The 12500-nt window shown below is 43.7% G+C and overlaps 2 protein-coding genes across 2 annotated transcripts; both read left to right on the top strand.

Moving 5' to 3' along the window:
- The first annotated feature begins 2241 nt into the window (after positions 1-2241).
- Positions 2242-3290, top strand: LOC120035866. The gene is made up of 2 exons (XM_038982327.1): positions 2242-2416; positions 2522-3290. Exons 1-2 carry the CDS (start codon positions 2374-2376, stop codon positions 3259-3261), a joined length of 783 nt encoding a protein of 260 aa, XP_038838255.1. The 5' UTR covers positions 2242-2373; the 3' UTR covers positions 3262-3290.
- A 1861-nt stretch (positions 3291-5151) lies between these two features.
- Positions 5152-9089, top strand: LOC120035867 (histone-lysine N-methyltransferase set-1-like). The gene is made up of 5 exons (XM_038982328.1): positions 5152-5386; positions 6174-6304; positions 6872-7034; positions 7364-7556; positions 8950-9089. Exons 2-5 carry the CDS (start codon positions 6226-6228, stop codon positions 9010-9012), a joined length of 498 nt encoding a protein of 165 aa, XP_038838256.1. The 5' UTR covers positions 5152-5386; positions 6174-6225; the 3' UTR covers positions 9013-9089.
- Positions 9090-12500: the final 3411 nt, after the last annotated feature.

Below are 12500 nucleotides of genomic sequence, written 5' to 3'. Positions count from 1 at the left end.
TGAGACTGTGTCTGCAGAGACTCAGACCCCAGACTCTGATGAGACTCAGACCAATGATGTAGTGTCTGCTGAGACTATGTCTGCAGAGACTCAGACCCCAGAATCTGCTGAGACACAGACCGAGGAGCCAGACTCTGATGAGACTCAGACCAAGGAGCCAGACTGATGAGACTCAGACCAAGGAGCCAGACTCTGATGAGACTCAGACCAAGGAGCCAGACTCTGATGAGACTCAGACCAAGGAGGTAGTGTCTGCTGTACCCAAGCCCCAGTCTACAACTGAACCATCGTTCCAACAACCTATTGGTGAAACATGTGAAATGTCTCACAATGTGCCTGAATGTAGAGTTGACCATGCAATTGTATTAGCTGCGCCTGGGTATCAAGATAGGGCTGATGAAGTTGTCTCTGCGACAGAGCACGTAAACAGGGCCGGATGTGCTACCTCAAAGGAGCTTCAGACTGCCGTGGATAGCATCACAGCCATGTCTGGGTGTGATACATCAGAGGAGGTTACTGCTGCCGTGGATAGCATCACAGCCATGTCTGGGTGTGATACATCAGAGGAGGTTACTGCTGCCGTGGATAGCATGACAGCCATGTCTGGGTGTGATACATCAGAGGAGGTTACTGCTGTCCTGGATAGCATCACAGCCATGTCTGGGTGTGATACATCAGAGGAGGTTACTGCTGTCCTGGATAGCATCACAGCCATGTCTGGGTGTGATACATCAGAGGAGGTTACTGCTGTCCTGGATAGCATCACAGCCATGTCTGGGTGTGATACATCAGAGGAGGTTACTGCTGCCGTGGATAGCATGACAGCCATGTCTGGGTGTGATACATCAGAGGAGGTTACTGCTGCCCTGGATAGCATGACATGTGTCACGTAAGTGTAACTATCACACACATTGTGTTATTACTGAATAGTAATGTATTGCCTTTGGGTAGAGGGGTGACTTGTTTCCGCCTTGTGTTACAGGGGTACCGAGAGAGCTCCGGATGATATGCTAACCGATGTGGAATATGCAAATGCCTTTCAAGAGAGTGAAGTGTCCCAAGCATCCGAGCCACATTTCAGTAGGCCACAGTGGAACGTTGACTCTTGTCCAGGTTCAATATTTTCTGCCACAACCGATCCCCTTCCCACTATGAAACCACCTTCAAGCGCCATCTGTAATGAGGTAACCCAGCTTACAGATGTGGAACTCAGCACCTTCAACGCCTGTATTGGTGACATGGCCCCTCTCGGGTACCCAGACAACTCCATGGCTGCTCTTGAGAGGGTCTGTCGTGAATATGTCTTTCAACAACAACAGTCGGCACAGCCTCTAGAGCCCCAGCAGGTTGAGGTGCATCTGGAAACGTTTCATCAAGTGCCGCAGCAGGAGGCCCGGGTCCTACATCCCCAACAACCAGCATCTCAAGTGCCTGAAACTCCACAGCAGACCGTTGATATACGAGGGTTCAACGTGTGCAAACCCAAGCCAGTGACATCTTTACAGTCGCAAAGGACATTGTTCCCCACACCACCACAATCCGAAGCATCTGTCACCTATGAAGAATCCGTGCCTGGTCCCAGCCGATATAACCTGTACAGCGACGGGGCTACCGTGTCGTCCATTGCGATGATAATCCCTGTGAGGAAACAGTTGATTATATGCGCCACGTGTAAAAAGAAGTTCAACAGAACGTTCATCTGTAACAACTACTTGATTCAGCTGAACAGGCCCGTGCAATGTGCTTGCGGCTGTGTATTGTGCAGACTGTGTTACAGTGAACAAAGTGGTTGTCGCCTTCACAATATATCGTCCACAAGGAGAGAGAGAGACAGAGAGAGAGAGAGAGACAGAGAGAGAGAGAGAGAGGGGGGGGGAGATAGAGGAGAGAGAGAGAGATAGAGAGAGTGAGAGAGAGAGAGGGGGGGGAGATAGAGGAGAGAGAGAGAGAGAGGGAGAGAGAGAGAGAGAGAGAGAGGGGGGGGGGGTAGAGGTAGAGAGAGAGAGAGAGAGAGAGAGAGAGAGAGAGAGAGAGAGGGGGGGGGAGATAGAGGAGAGAGAGAGAGAGAGGGAGCGAGAGAGAGACAGAGAGGGAGAGAGAGAGAGAGAGTGAGAGAGAGAGAGGGGGGGGAGATAGAGGAGAGAGAGAGAGAGAGGGAGCGAGAGAGAGAGAGAGAGAGAGGGGGGGGGAGATAGAGGAGAGAGAGACAGAGGGAGAGACAGAGAGATATAAATAGAGAGAGATACCACTCTAAGCACCACACCCTTGCCAATTTTCCCTGCTCTGGAGAATGTAGGAGACTGGGATCTGGAACTCAACATAGATGATAAGTTCAAGACTGACAAGGAGGTCAACGTCCATGTGCAGCTGATTATGAATGAGGAGCAATCCTCTGGAGTTGACACCCTGCGAAGAGGTATGTATATTTCCATGTATAGATATATCTGTCTATGTCTATGTTATACTACAATGACGAGCCCTGATCATGTAGCTAGACTGACAGTGTTCTCTTCCCACGCAGCGTTCAACCATCTCATCACAGTGAATGACACCATGTCCTTCAGGTACTGGGTAAGCAAAGCAATGCCAGAAGAGGTGGCCTACAGATATGTCTGTATCCCTCATGTACCTGGGTTCTGGGATCACGTTGTGGTGGGAACCCGTCCCCTTCCCAGAACGGAGAAGCTGATCGGACCTGATGACTCCTTACCGAGATTGTTCAATGTGTCACTTGGGTCCTACAGGTTTCATTGGTGCTGTTTTGTCTTGAAGAAACAGATCATTTTGACTATGTGGTGCACTTTGTTGCCCAGGAGAGGGCAGTCTAAGGTCGTCACAGTTGTTGACAACACACTGAGAAACCTCACCTCGAGCATAGAGTTTAGAAGAATGGTATTCTATCTTTGTAGGTGGTTTACAGCTCAGTACGTGTCACCACAAGACAGGCGGCTTAACCTTGTGTTAGATTGTAAACCCAGTGAAGGTGCTACTTTGGTCCATGTCATAGCTTTGTTGGCCTCCAGGATTGGGATGGAAACAGTAACACCTCACCTGGCCCAGCAACGGACCAAAGATGATAGCAATTACTGTTTCAATGGCAGGAATGCCAACAGCATGTTCACATGCCCCTCAGACGGTAATTCAGGAGGTAATTACATCGATATTGTTGAGGAGTTTAGCTCCTACCACAACAGTGGCGATGATGTTATTGGTCTCACTCACATGTCCACAACCACAGTGTTACAGCTTCCTTTAAAGTAGAGCAATGATGTTTGTCTAGTGTTACCTCAGCCTACAAGAGTCTACATGTGGGACCGTGTGGTGACATGATGCCTAAAGGTTATTTTAGGTCTTGTTTGACAATGGGCCCTGACTGATAAAAATTAATATGGTGATGTTCTCAATGTCACATGTTTACGATTTTATACCTTACTTTAATTGACCATATTACACCTGGGTAATGTGTATACCCTTTTGTATCAGCCAGCCTTATATATCTATTGCCTTGAAATAAAATATGTCTTGCATATACATATATCTTGGTTGTGTTTATTTGAAAGATGACAATTGATGTGACAGTAATTGAGAATGAACTGCCTATGATCGGGTGCACATCTATGTGGATTACTCAGTAGACACTGGTTCTGTGTTGCATTCCCAGCCTTAGTTCTACACGGCCAGGGTCCGTTATCACCGCCAGAGGAAATCAGAAGCTATTTCATTCAGCACAGGGATCTATCTGTGTACTGTCTATTTAGAACTTACAAAGGAAGGTGCTACTCGCCTCCCTATGTCAGTGATCCTGCTGGTGTTTCCATGTGATAGGGTAGTGGGGTATATGGTATCACTGTCGTCGTCGCTGTCCTCATCGTCGCTGTCGTCCTGGTAGTAGTGGTAATAGCCACCACCTCGGTTTAGGTTGCTCAGGGTTGTTAGCCTCTCAGCCTGTTGCTACACAGACAACATAAGGCTCTGAACAGCATCCAGACCATGCTGGAGGCTCGGCTCATAAGCTGCGCACTTTGTAAGTATACGGGAAAGCACGTTGGTATCGTGAACCAGACATCAAACGCTTGATAGTCCAGACACCTTGGGCTATCCGATAGGACCGTGCAGGGAGATGACAAGAGCTACTACGAGCGGGTCCAGAGAGCATCTTTTCCGTTGCGAGAAGGAGCTTGCCCGAAGCCGCTCTGGAAGACAGAGGGAGCTCCTACGTATTAGACATCTTCAGAAAACGTGAGCTTAGTCATCGTGAAAGGGTTCAGTGTGACAATGTCGACTACGAGCGTTACGGGTTGATCCCTATCCATCGGGACGTCAACTCCTAGGCTTACGTAAGTAAGGGTTTGGAAGTAAGCATTTCAAGGTAATGCCTACACCTGTTGTGTTTGATGCAGTTGACAAATACAATTTGATTTAATTTCATTTTAACTATGCGTTTAATACACTTTATGTTGGTGTTTCTTTTATTTTGGCAGATACAGTACATGTACTGTATGTCTTTTTGATAGTTATTTTTGTAGAAACTATTGATCCTCTTTGGTTAAATTATGCTCTGTTGTATTTTAAACATTGAGAGCGGGCTCCTGTGGTTGGATTAAAAAAATAATAATAAAAAGTACTTATTTTGTATTTGTTTTTCCCCTTGGGCCCCCTACGGGCTTGGTCCCAGCTCCTGAATCACACATTTTACTAGTCACATTTATTTATTATGCAGTTTATATATTTTTATTAATCAATTAATTAAACAAGTGCCCCCCTACCTCCTCTCCTCCCCATCTGACAAATAACAAAGTGTCCACAGCAGCAGGCCTCTACACTCATTGAGAGTGGGCTCCTGAATCCCCCTGTGGTTGGCGGTTGCAGTAAAAAATTAATATATACTACATACTGTATATTTTTTTATTTCTCCGGGGCCCAGGGGCAATAGCCCAGGTAAGCCAGCCCTTCCTATGTCAGAAAATAGCCAAGGCCTATTGACCTTATTTCTAAGTGTTTCTGGATCAATCAATACGATTTCTGAATCCTTAAAATGTACATTTTGGTGTCTTGAAGTTTCCTATGACCTATAGGCCGAGGGAAATGCATTCATTTTGCAATGTATTAGCCTATTTCTTAGGTCTATAGAATATTTACTCCACAAGTGAAATATCAACATCAGTCATGTCGATTGTATAGGATTCCAGCGCCTTGACAGATGCACACACACCACTGTGGTGACACGTCCCCTATATGACTATCTCTGTCCCCACGTTGTGATTGCCCCTCCCCCACTCCACTTTACCGCGCAGAGCCAGAGAGGGAAAATCACTTTCATCTGGAGAAGCTCGTCCGTTAACACGGGGCGGCCCATCTGCAGGTCCCCGCTGTTCCTAAAAGAAAGGTGAGCAATATCATATTTTCAACAATTGAAATGATATGTTAAGTTATTTTCATGCTGTAGTACAATTCCACCAGCATAAATCGTTGTATTGGTTTATGAACTATGTTAGCCTAGTTAGCTTGTTTGTTGCTAGTGCTAATATTCGCTCACTATCTAGCTAATGCACTAATGAGCCAATTTTGTTGACATTTGGGCGGGTAGCTTGATTAGTTAACATAACTGTTGATAAAGAGACTGATATTTTATGGCTATTTCAGTCAATTCTATCAGTGTGGTTATAAGTAACATGCATAGACAGCTAAATGGGACACGTGATCCCCATAGATGAACTTGAGACGGTAGCAGTTTGATAACATTAGATGGTGTTAGTTTAGCAGCTAAAGTTGGCTGGCTGGAAACCAGGTGTTGTGCACCCCACCTTGCATCTCATAGCAGAGTGGAAGAGGGAAAGTCACATATGGAATTTTTTACTGCTTCTAACGTGCTTGTTTTGTAGTCATCTAACAAACATACATTATGTCTCTTATAAATTGTAGGTTAAGCCATGAATGTTGATTGTCTGACAGCCTTGGTATAGTTAAGCAGTAAAGCACAAGGAAAGGTTGAGGACTGTTCTTACGTAAGAGGCAACGCGGAGTGCCTGCCTGGTTACAGCCCTTAACCTTGGTATATTGGCCATATACCACAAACCCCCGAGGTGCCTTATTTCTTAAATATACCACAGTTTCAGCCAATCAACATCCAGGACCCAAACTACCCAGTTTATAATGTCTGCTTTATTCCACAGATTAAGGATTTGAGTTGGCCTGACGGAGAGATCTTCCAGGCGGCTCCGGCCCATGGAGGATGCAGAGCATCACATCAGATCAAACATTGATAAACCAGTACTTTACCAGCGTTTTATCAATATCTTTAAAGGTAAGGTGAAGATTGAATATATTTCTGACAGTCCTAAATATGACAGCTATGAATTAGATGAATCAGATGTACATTTTAGAGGTTAGTGGGAAACAGTGAATTGGAATATATGGGCACAGTCACCCAGGAAAAAAGGTTTAAAGGAATAGCTTGCCATGTCTTTGTATTATGGTCATAGGATTCTTAAAGGTCCACTGCAGTCACACGATGCTCCATCTGAAATCTCCTTCCACCTGAAAAGGCCCACCTTGAAAACCAATCATTGGTTTAGAAGACAAAGTAAGAGTGACAACTGAATCTAGCCTCTTGAAAGACAGAGCAGCGCATCCCCCTCCCTAAACCCCCTGCTGCACACCTGAACCTCATTTTGATTGGCAGTGATATGTGTGAGATCACTTTTAGACAGTGTGAGGTCATTTTATGAGAACAGTTGTTTTTGGAGAAGCTTGGCAAGTTGAATGGGGTGATCATGTGACCGGAGTGGACCTCCAGACAGTGATTATTCTCTGTAATAATTGACAAGCACAATGCAATATCTCCTAATGTTTGTATTTTGTGTCTGCTAAGGACGGGGAGTTTTTGCCACTGAATTCATATCCAAAGGAGACTTTGTTGTGGAGTACCGAGGTGAACTGCTTACACAACAGGAGGGCGAGGTCCGAGCTGATCAGTACAATGATTCTGCAAAGGTGTTTCTTTTCCATTTCCAATGGAAAGGAAGAACATGGTGGTAAGTAGGATTGATGAGAACAAAATAAACATATTCATGCCTTTTGAGATCTAAAAAAAGCAACAACATTAAAATGGAGACAGACATTTAAATGGTTGGTGGCACAATATGCACTGTTGGCCTATCTCAGGCCCAGATACTAATTTGACCTTGTCCCTGACCTAAACAGTAAGGAACAATATTAGTCTTCAAACCAACTGGTTCGCTATCAGAGCATCTGCACTCCTTTTTTAAACAACGCGTTAGGGACTTTTCTGCCCCTTTTCTGAAATAGAAACCCTGTGCTGCAATATCTTCATTAAACTGTGACATGTTATGTTTCTATGCAGCATTGATGCATCTGAAGAAGACTCCTCCCTTGGGAGACTCGTTAATGATGATCACAAAAGACACAATCTCAAAATGAAGGCCATACAAGCAAACGATGAGCCACACTTGTGCCTCTTCGCGACTCGAGATATTGTAGCTGGCGAAGAGTTGACTTATAGTTACGGTGATTCAGACTGGCCATGGAGAACACAGGTGAGGAACTTTTTTTTATTAAGATGCTAGATGAAATTACCACCCATCTTCATTAAACACAGGAGAGGAACTCTCTTTATTAAGATGCTAGATGAAATTACCCCCCATCTTCATTAAACACAGGAGAGGAACTCTCTTTATTAAGATGCTAGATGAAATTACCACCCATCTTCATTAAACACAGGAGAGGAACTCTCTTTATTAAGATGCTAGATGAAATTACCACCCATCTTCATTAAACACAGGAGAGGAACTCTCTTTATTAAGATGCTAGATGAAATTACCACCCATCTTCATTAAACACAGGTGAGGAACTCTCTTTATTAAGATGCTAGATGAAATTACCACCCATCTTCATTAAACACAGGAGAGGAACTCTCTTTATTAAGATGCTAGATGAAATTACCCCCCATCTTCATTAAACACAGGAGAGGAACTCTCTTTATTAAGATGCTAGATGAAATTACCCCCCATCTTCATTAAACACAGGAGAGGAACTCTCTTTATTAAGATGCTAGATGAAATTACCACCCATCTTCATTAAACACAGGAGAGGAACTCTCTTTATTAAGATGCTAGATGAAATTACCACCCATCTTCATTAAACACAGGAGAGGAACTCTCTTTATTAAGATGCTAGATGAAATTACCACCCATCTTCATTAAACACAGGAGAGGAACTCTCTTTATTAAGATGCTAGATGAAATTACCACCCATCTTCATTAAACACAGGAGAGGAACTCTCTTTATTAAGATGCTAGATGAAATTACCACCCATCTTCATTAAACACAGGAGAGGAACTCTCTTTATTAAGATGCTAGATGAAATTACCCCCCATCTTCATTAAACACAGGAGAGGAACTCTCTTTATTAAGATGCTAGATGAAATTACCCCCCATCTTCATTAAACACAGGAGAGGAACTCTCTTTATTAAGATGCTAGATGAAATTACCACCCATCTTCATTAAACACAGGAGAGGAACTCTCTTTATTAAGATGCTAGATGAAATTACCACCCATCTTCATTAAACACAGGAGAGGAACTCTCTTTATTAAGATGCTAGATGAAATTACCCCCCATCTTCATTAAACACAGGAGAGGAACTCTCTTTATTAAGATGCTAGATGAAATTACCACCCATCTTCATTAAACACAGGAGAGGAACTCTCTTTATTAAGATGCTAGATGAAATTACCACCCATCTTCATTAAACACAGGAGAGGAACTCTCTTTATTAAGATGCTAGATGAAATTACCACCCATCTTGGAAGAGCCGGGAGGATGAGCAATTCACTACCCTGTCATGCAATATGTTGTGATGCAGACAGTGTCTCTTAACTACTAAGATGTAATTGATGTCTAATTGTTGTCTTGGTTCACTTAATTCAGGTCATCAAAACTGAATTGTCGTCCAGCCCAAAACCTATGGTAAGAACTTTACTAAAGTCATAGATCAATATGAGTTTATTTTTTTCTATTATCACATTTACTATTTCACTTTCACAAATACACATTTATAGTCTAACATCAATTGCACTGGAATGCAGTGCACTTGTTGCATACATCAAAAGTTAACTAAATATACAATACATTGAAATATATGAAATAAAAACATTATCAATAAGAACTCAGTAGTTAGGCTCTTGTGGGCTCATTTAGTAGCCCAACTCATGAGGGATTTGCTCTTCTCCTGAAAAGTTCAGTCCTGCATCTGACCAGAATAGGATGTTCAAAACTAAACGCTACACCAGGCATTTCCTGTGTGCTTTCTTATACAGTAGGTCCCCAGATGTATACAATGCATTAGATCACGTTTTTTGATTTGAGGGGATTTTTCAGTGTTTTAAAAATGTTGATTATGTTTCAGCATCCAGGGGTGTGTCAGTTTCTACAAAAACAGTCTCTTAGTGCATAGATGTCTGTGACTATTTTGCCTGTTGGTCACAGGCTGGGAGCAGAACAGGGGCTGTGGCAGAGCAGAGCACTTAGGGGTGAAGTCCCTTGCTCAAAGGCAAAACAGCAGTAGGTAGTACACAGGGATATTGAAGCCGGTAACCCACCGTTGTGCCCATCAGCAAGGCACTTTACAACACACACATCACAGGCTGATAGCAGGACAGGGTCTCCAAAAAATGATTGTTCTATGTAATAATTAACTAGCACAATACAATAACTCCTAATGTTTGTATTTTTGTGTCTGCTAAGGACGACAAGTTGATTTACGGGGAGAGGTCGGGTAATGTAATTATGTGCCCGAGCACAAAACAACATATATGTAATTTTTGTCCTGTCTAAATCTGCCATGTCAGTCATTTTTAATTCCAACCAGAATAACCTCATGTTTTTTGGTCACCTGAAAGTACTAGTCCCGTGCGAATCAACATCAAGTTTTATTTGTCACATGCGCCGAATAAAACAGGTGCTGACTTACAAGCCCTTAACCAACAATGCAGTTCAAGAAATAGAGTTAAGAAAATATATACTAAATAAAATAAGTCAGATTTCACAGAAACATCTCCCCCTGCATCAGTATAGAAAGGGTCCCTAGCAAACTGCATCACCTTTGTGGGGAGACTAAAATCATCAAATCTTGTTGCAAAGTTACACTGTGTATATCATTGACCGCTAGCCAGAAATAGCCATTTTTTTCTTTCTTCCTCGTTATGCAGACATAAGCACACCTGGCACCATCGAGGTGCAGCTGTTTACTTTCTACACGGGTTGTTGTTTTTCAGTTTCGTCCTAAGAACAGATTGTAGTGGTAAAATAAAAAGGGATACATTTTTTTGGTGCCATTTAGGTGAAATTGATCTCCAAGCTTCACTCCAGTCAAAACGGGCTTTGCGAGTGTTTGAGTCCATTCATTTGCTATGGGCTGGCGCTAGTGCTCCAGCTTATTTGTATTTAAAACAACTTTTTAAACTTTTATTTAACTCGTCAAGTCAGTTAAGAACAAATTCTTATTTTCAATGACAGCCTAGGAACAGTGGCTGACTTTGCAATAAGAATGTGTGATGTGTGTGTTGTAAACTGCCTTGTTCAGGGGCAGAATGACAGATTTTTACCTTGTCAGCTCGGGGATTCAATCTTGCAACCTTTCGGTTACTAGTCCAACGCTCTAACCACTAGGCTACCTGCCTCCCCAGCTTAGCCAACGTTTGCTTGCCATTTTTCTTCCTTGACCTTTTCCATTGTCCAGCTCAGCCTTCTATAGTTACCCACTGTAGGGAAAAGGTTTTGGGGGGGCTCATATCAGAGGAAAAAAGAAAAGCAGTCAATCATGTCAATAACTGTTTTATCCCTCCTCTGTAGTCCCAAATTAAGTCCAAGTGATTGATGCCACTCAATAAACCAACCTCAGCTACAAACTCCTCATCAAGCATTTACACCAGTATGTGTTGGGTTTGTTGTGGCGGCAATTGCAGAGAAATGGAATGATCTCCTCCCTAAACTCTCATACTCTCTTGAGAGCATTAGGCCTACCCTTACTCAGCTACCTAACATCATTATGTAGAGTTTACACTAGTATATGTTGGGTTTGTTGTGGCTCCTCCCTAAAGTCTCATCCTCTCTTGAGAGCATTAGGCCTACCCTTACTTAGTATGTATCCCTTATTACTATCAATGGCTACATCAAGCTTGTGACTCGACCAACTTGTTGATACATTTGTAGTTTGTTTTGGTTGTTTCTGATGTATTTTATGCCCAATTGAAATGAATTCTAAATAATATGTTGTTCAATTTTGGAGTCCTCTTTATTGTAAATAAGACTCATGTTTTCTAAACACTTTTGCCTGCCCCCCCCATTGGATATGTTTCATGCTGAATATCCATCAGTCAGCGACCCTCCCTTAGTCAGCTCCTGAACAGTGGGTTAACTGCCTTGTTCAGGGGCAGAACAACAGATTGCTAGCCTCCCCTTAGTCAGCTCCTGAACAGTGGGTTAACTGCCTTGTTCAGGGGCAGAACAACAGATTGCTACCCTCCCCTTAGTCAGCTCCTGAACAGTGGGTTAACTGCCTTGTTCAGGGGCAGAACAACAGTCAGCTAGCCTCCCCTTAGTCAGCTCCTGAACAGTGGGTTAACTGCCTTGTTCAGGGGCAGAACAACAGATTGCTACCCTCCCCTTAGTCAGCTCCTGAACAGTGGGTTAACTGCCTTGTTCAGGGGCAGAACAACAGTCAGCTAGCCTCCCCTTAGTCAGCTCCTGAACAGTGGGTTAACTGCCTTGTTCAGGGGCAGAACAACAGTCAGCTACCCTCCCCTTAGTCAGCTCCTGAACAGTGGGTTAACTGCCTTGTTCAGGGGCAGAACAACAGATTGCTAGCCTCCCCTTAGTCAGCTCCTGAACAGTGGGTTAACTGCCTTGTTCAGGGGCAGAACAACAGATTGCTATCCTCCCCTTAGTCAGCTCCTGAACAGTGGGTTAACTGCCTTGTTCAGGGGCAGAACAACAGATTGCTACCCTCCCCTTAGTCAGCTCCTGAACAGTGGGTTAACTGCCTTGTTCAGGGGCAGAACAACAGTCAGCTACCCTCCCCTTAGTCAGCTCCTGAACAGTGGGTTAACTGCCTTGTTCAGGGGGCAGAACAACAGATTGCTAGCCTCCCCTTAGTCAGCTCCTGAACAGTGGGTTAACTGCCTTGTTCAGGGGCAGAACAACAGTCAGCTACCCTCCCCTTAGTCAGCTCCTGAACAGTGGGTTAACTGCCTTGTTCAGGGGCAGAACAACAGATTGCTACCCTCCCCTAAGCTCAGGACAACATCTGTGGATATCCTTTATATACACCGCTATCTAGAACCTAAAAGGGTTCTTTGGGTCTTTCTGCCCCCACAGGATTGTGGGTGTGTACTGAGCATTAGCCTACAAAATAGGTAATGGAATGATTACAAATCATCAGGACATGATTGTACAGCTATTGGTTTGGTAAATAAGAGTTG

The sequence above is a fragment of the Salvelinus namaycush genome, unplaced genomic scaffold, assembly GCF_016432855.1.
Source record: "Salvelinus namaycush isolate Seneca unplaced genomic scaffold, SaNama_1.0 Scaffold112, whole genome shotgun sequence".
In the NCBI taxonomy this organism is placed as follows: Eukaryota; Metazoa; Chordata; class Actinopteri; order Salmoniformes; family Salmonidae; genus Salvelinus; species Salvelinus namaycush.
This window is presented reverse-complemented; position numbering and strand designations above follow the sequence as displayed.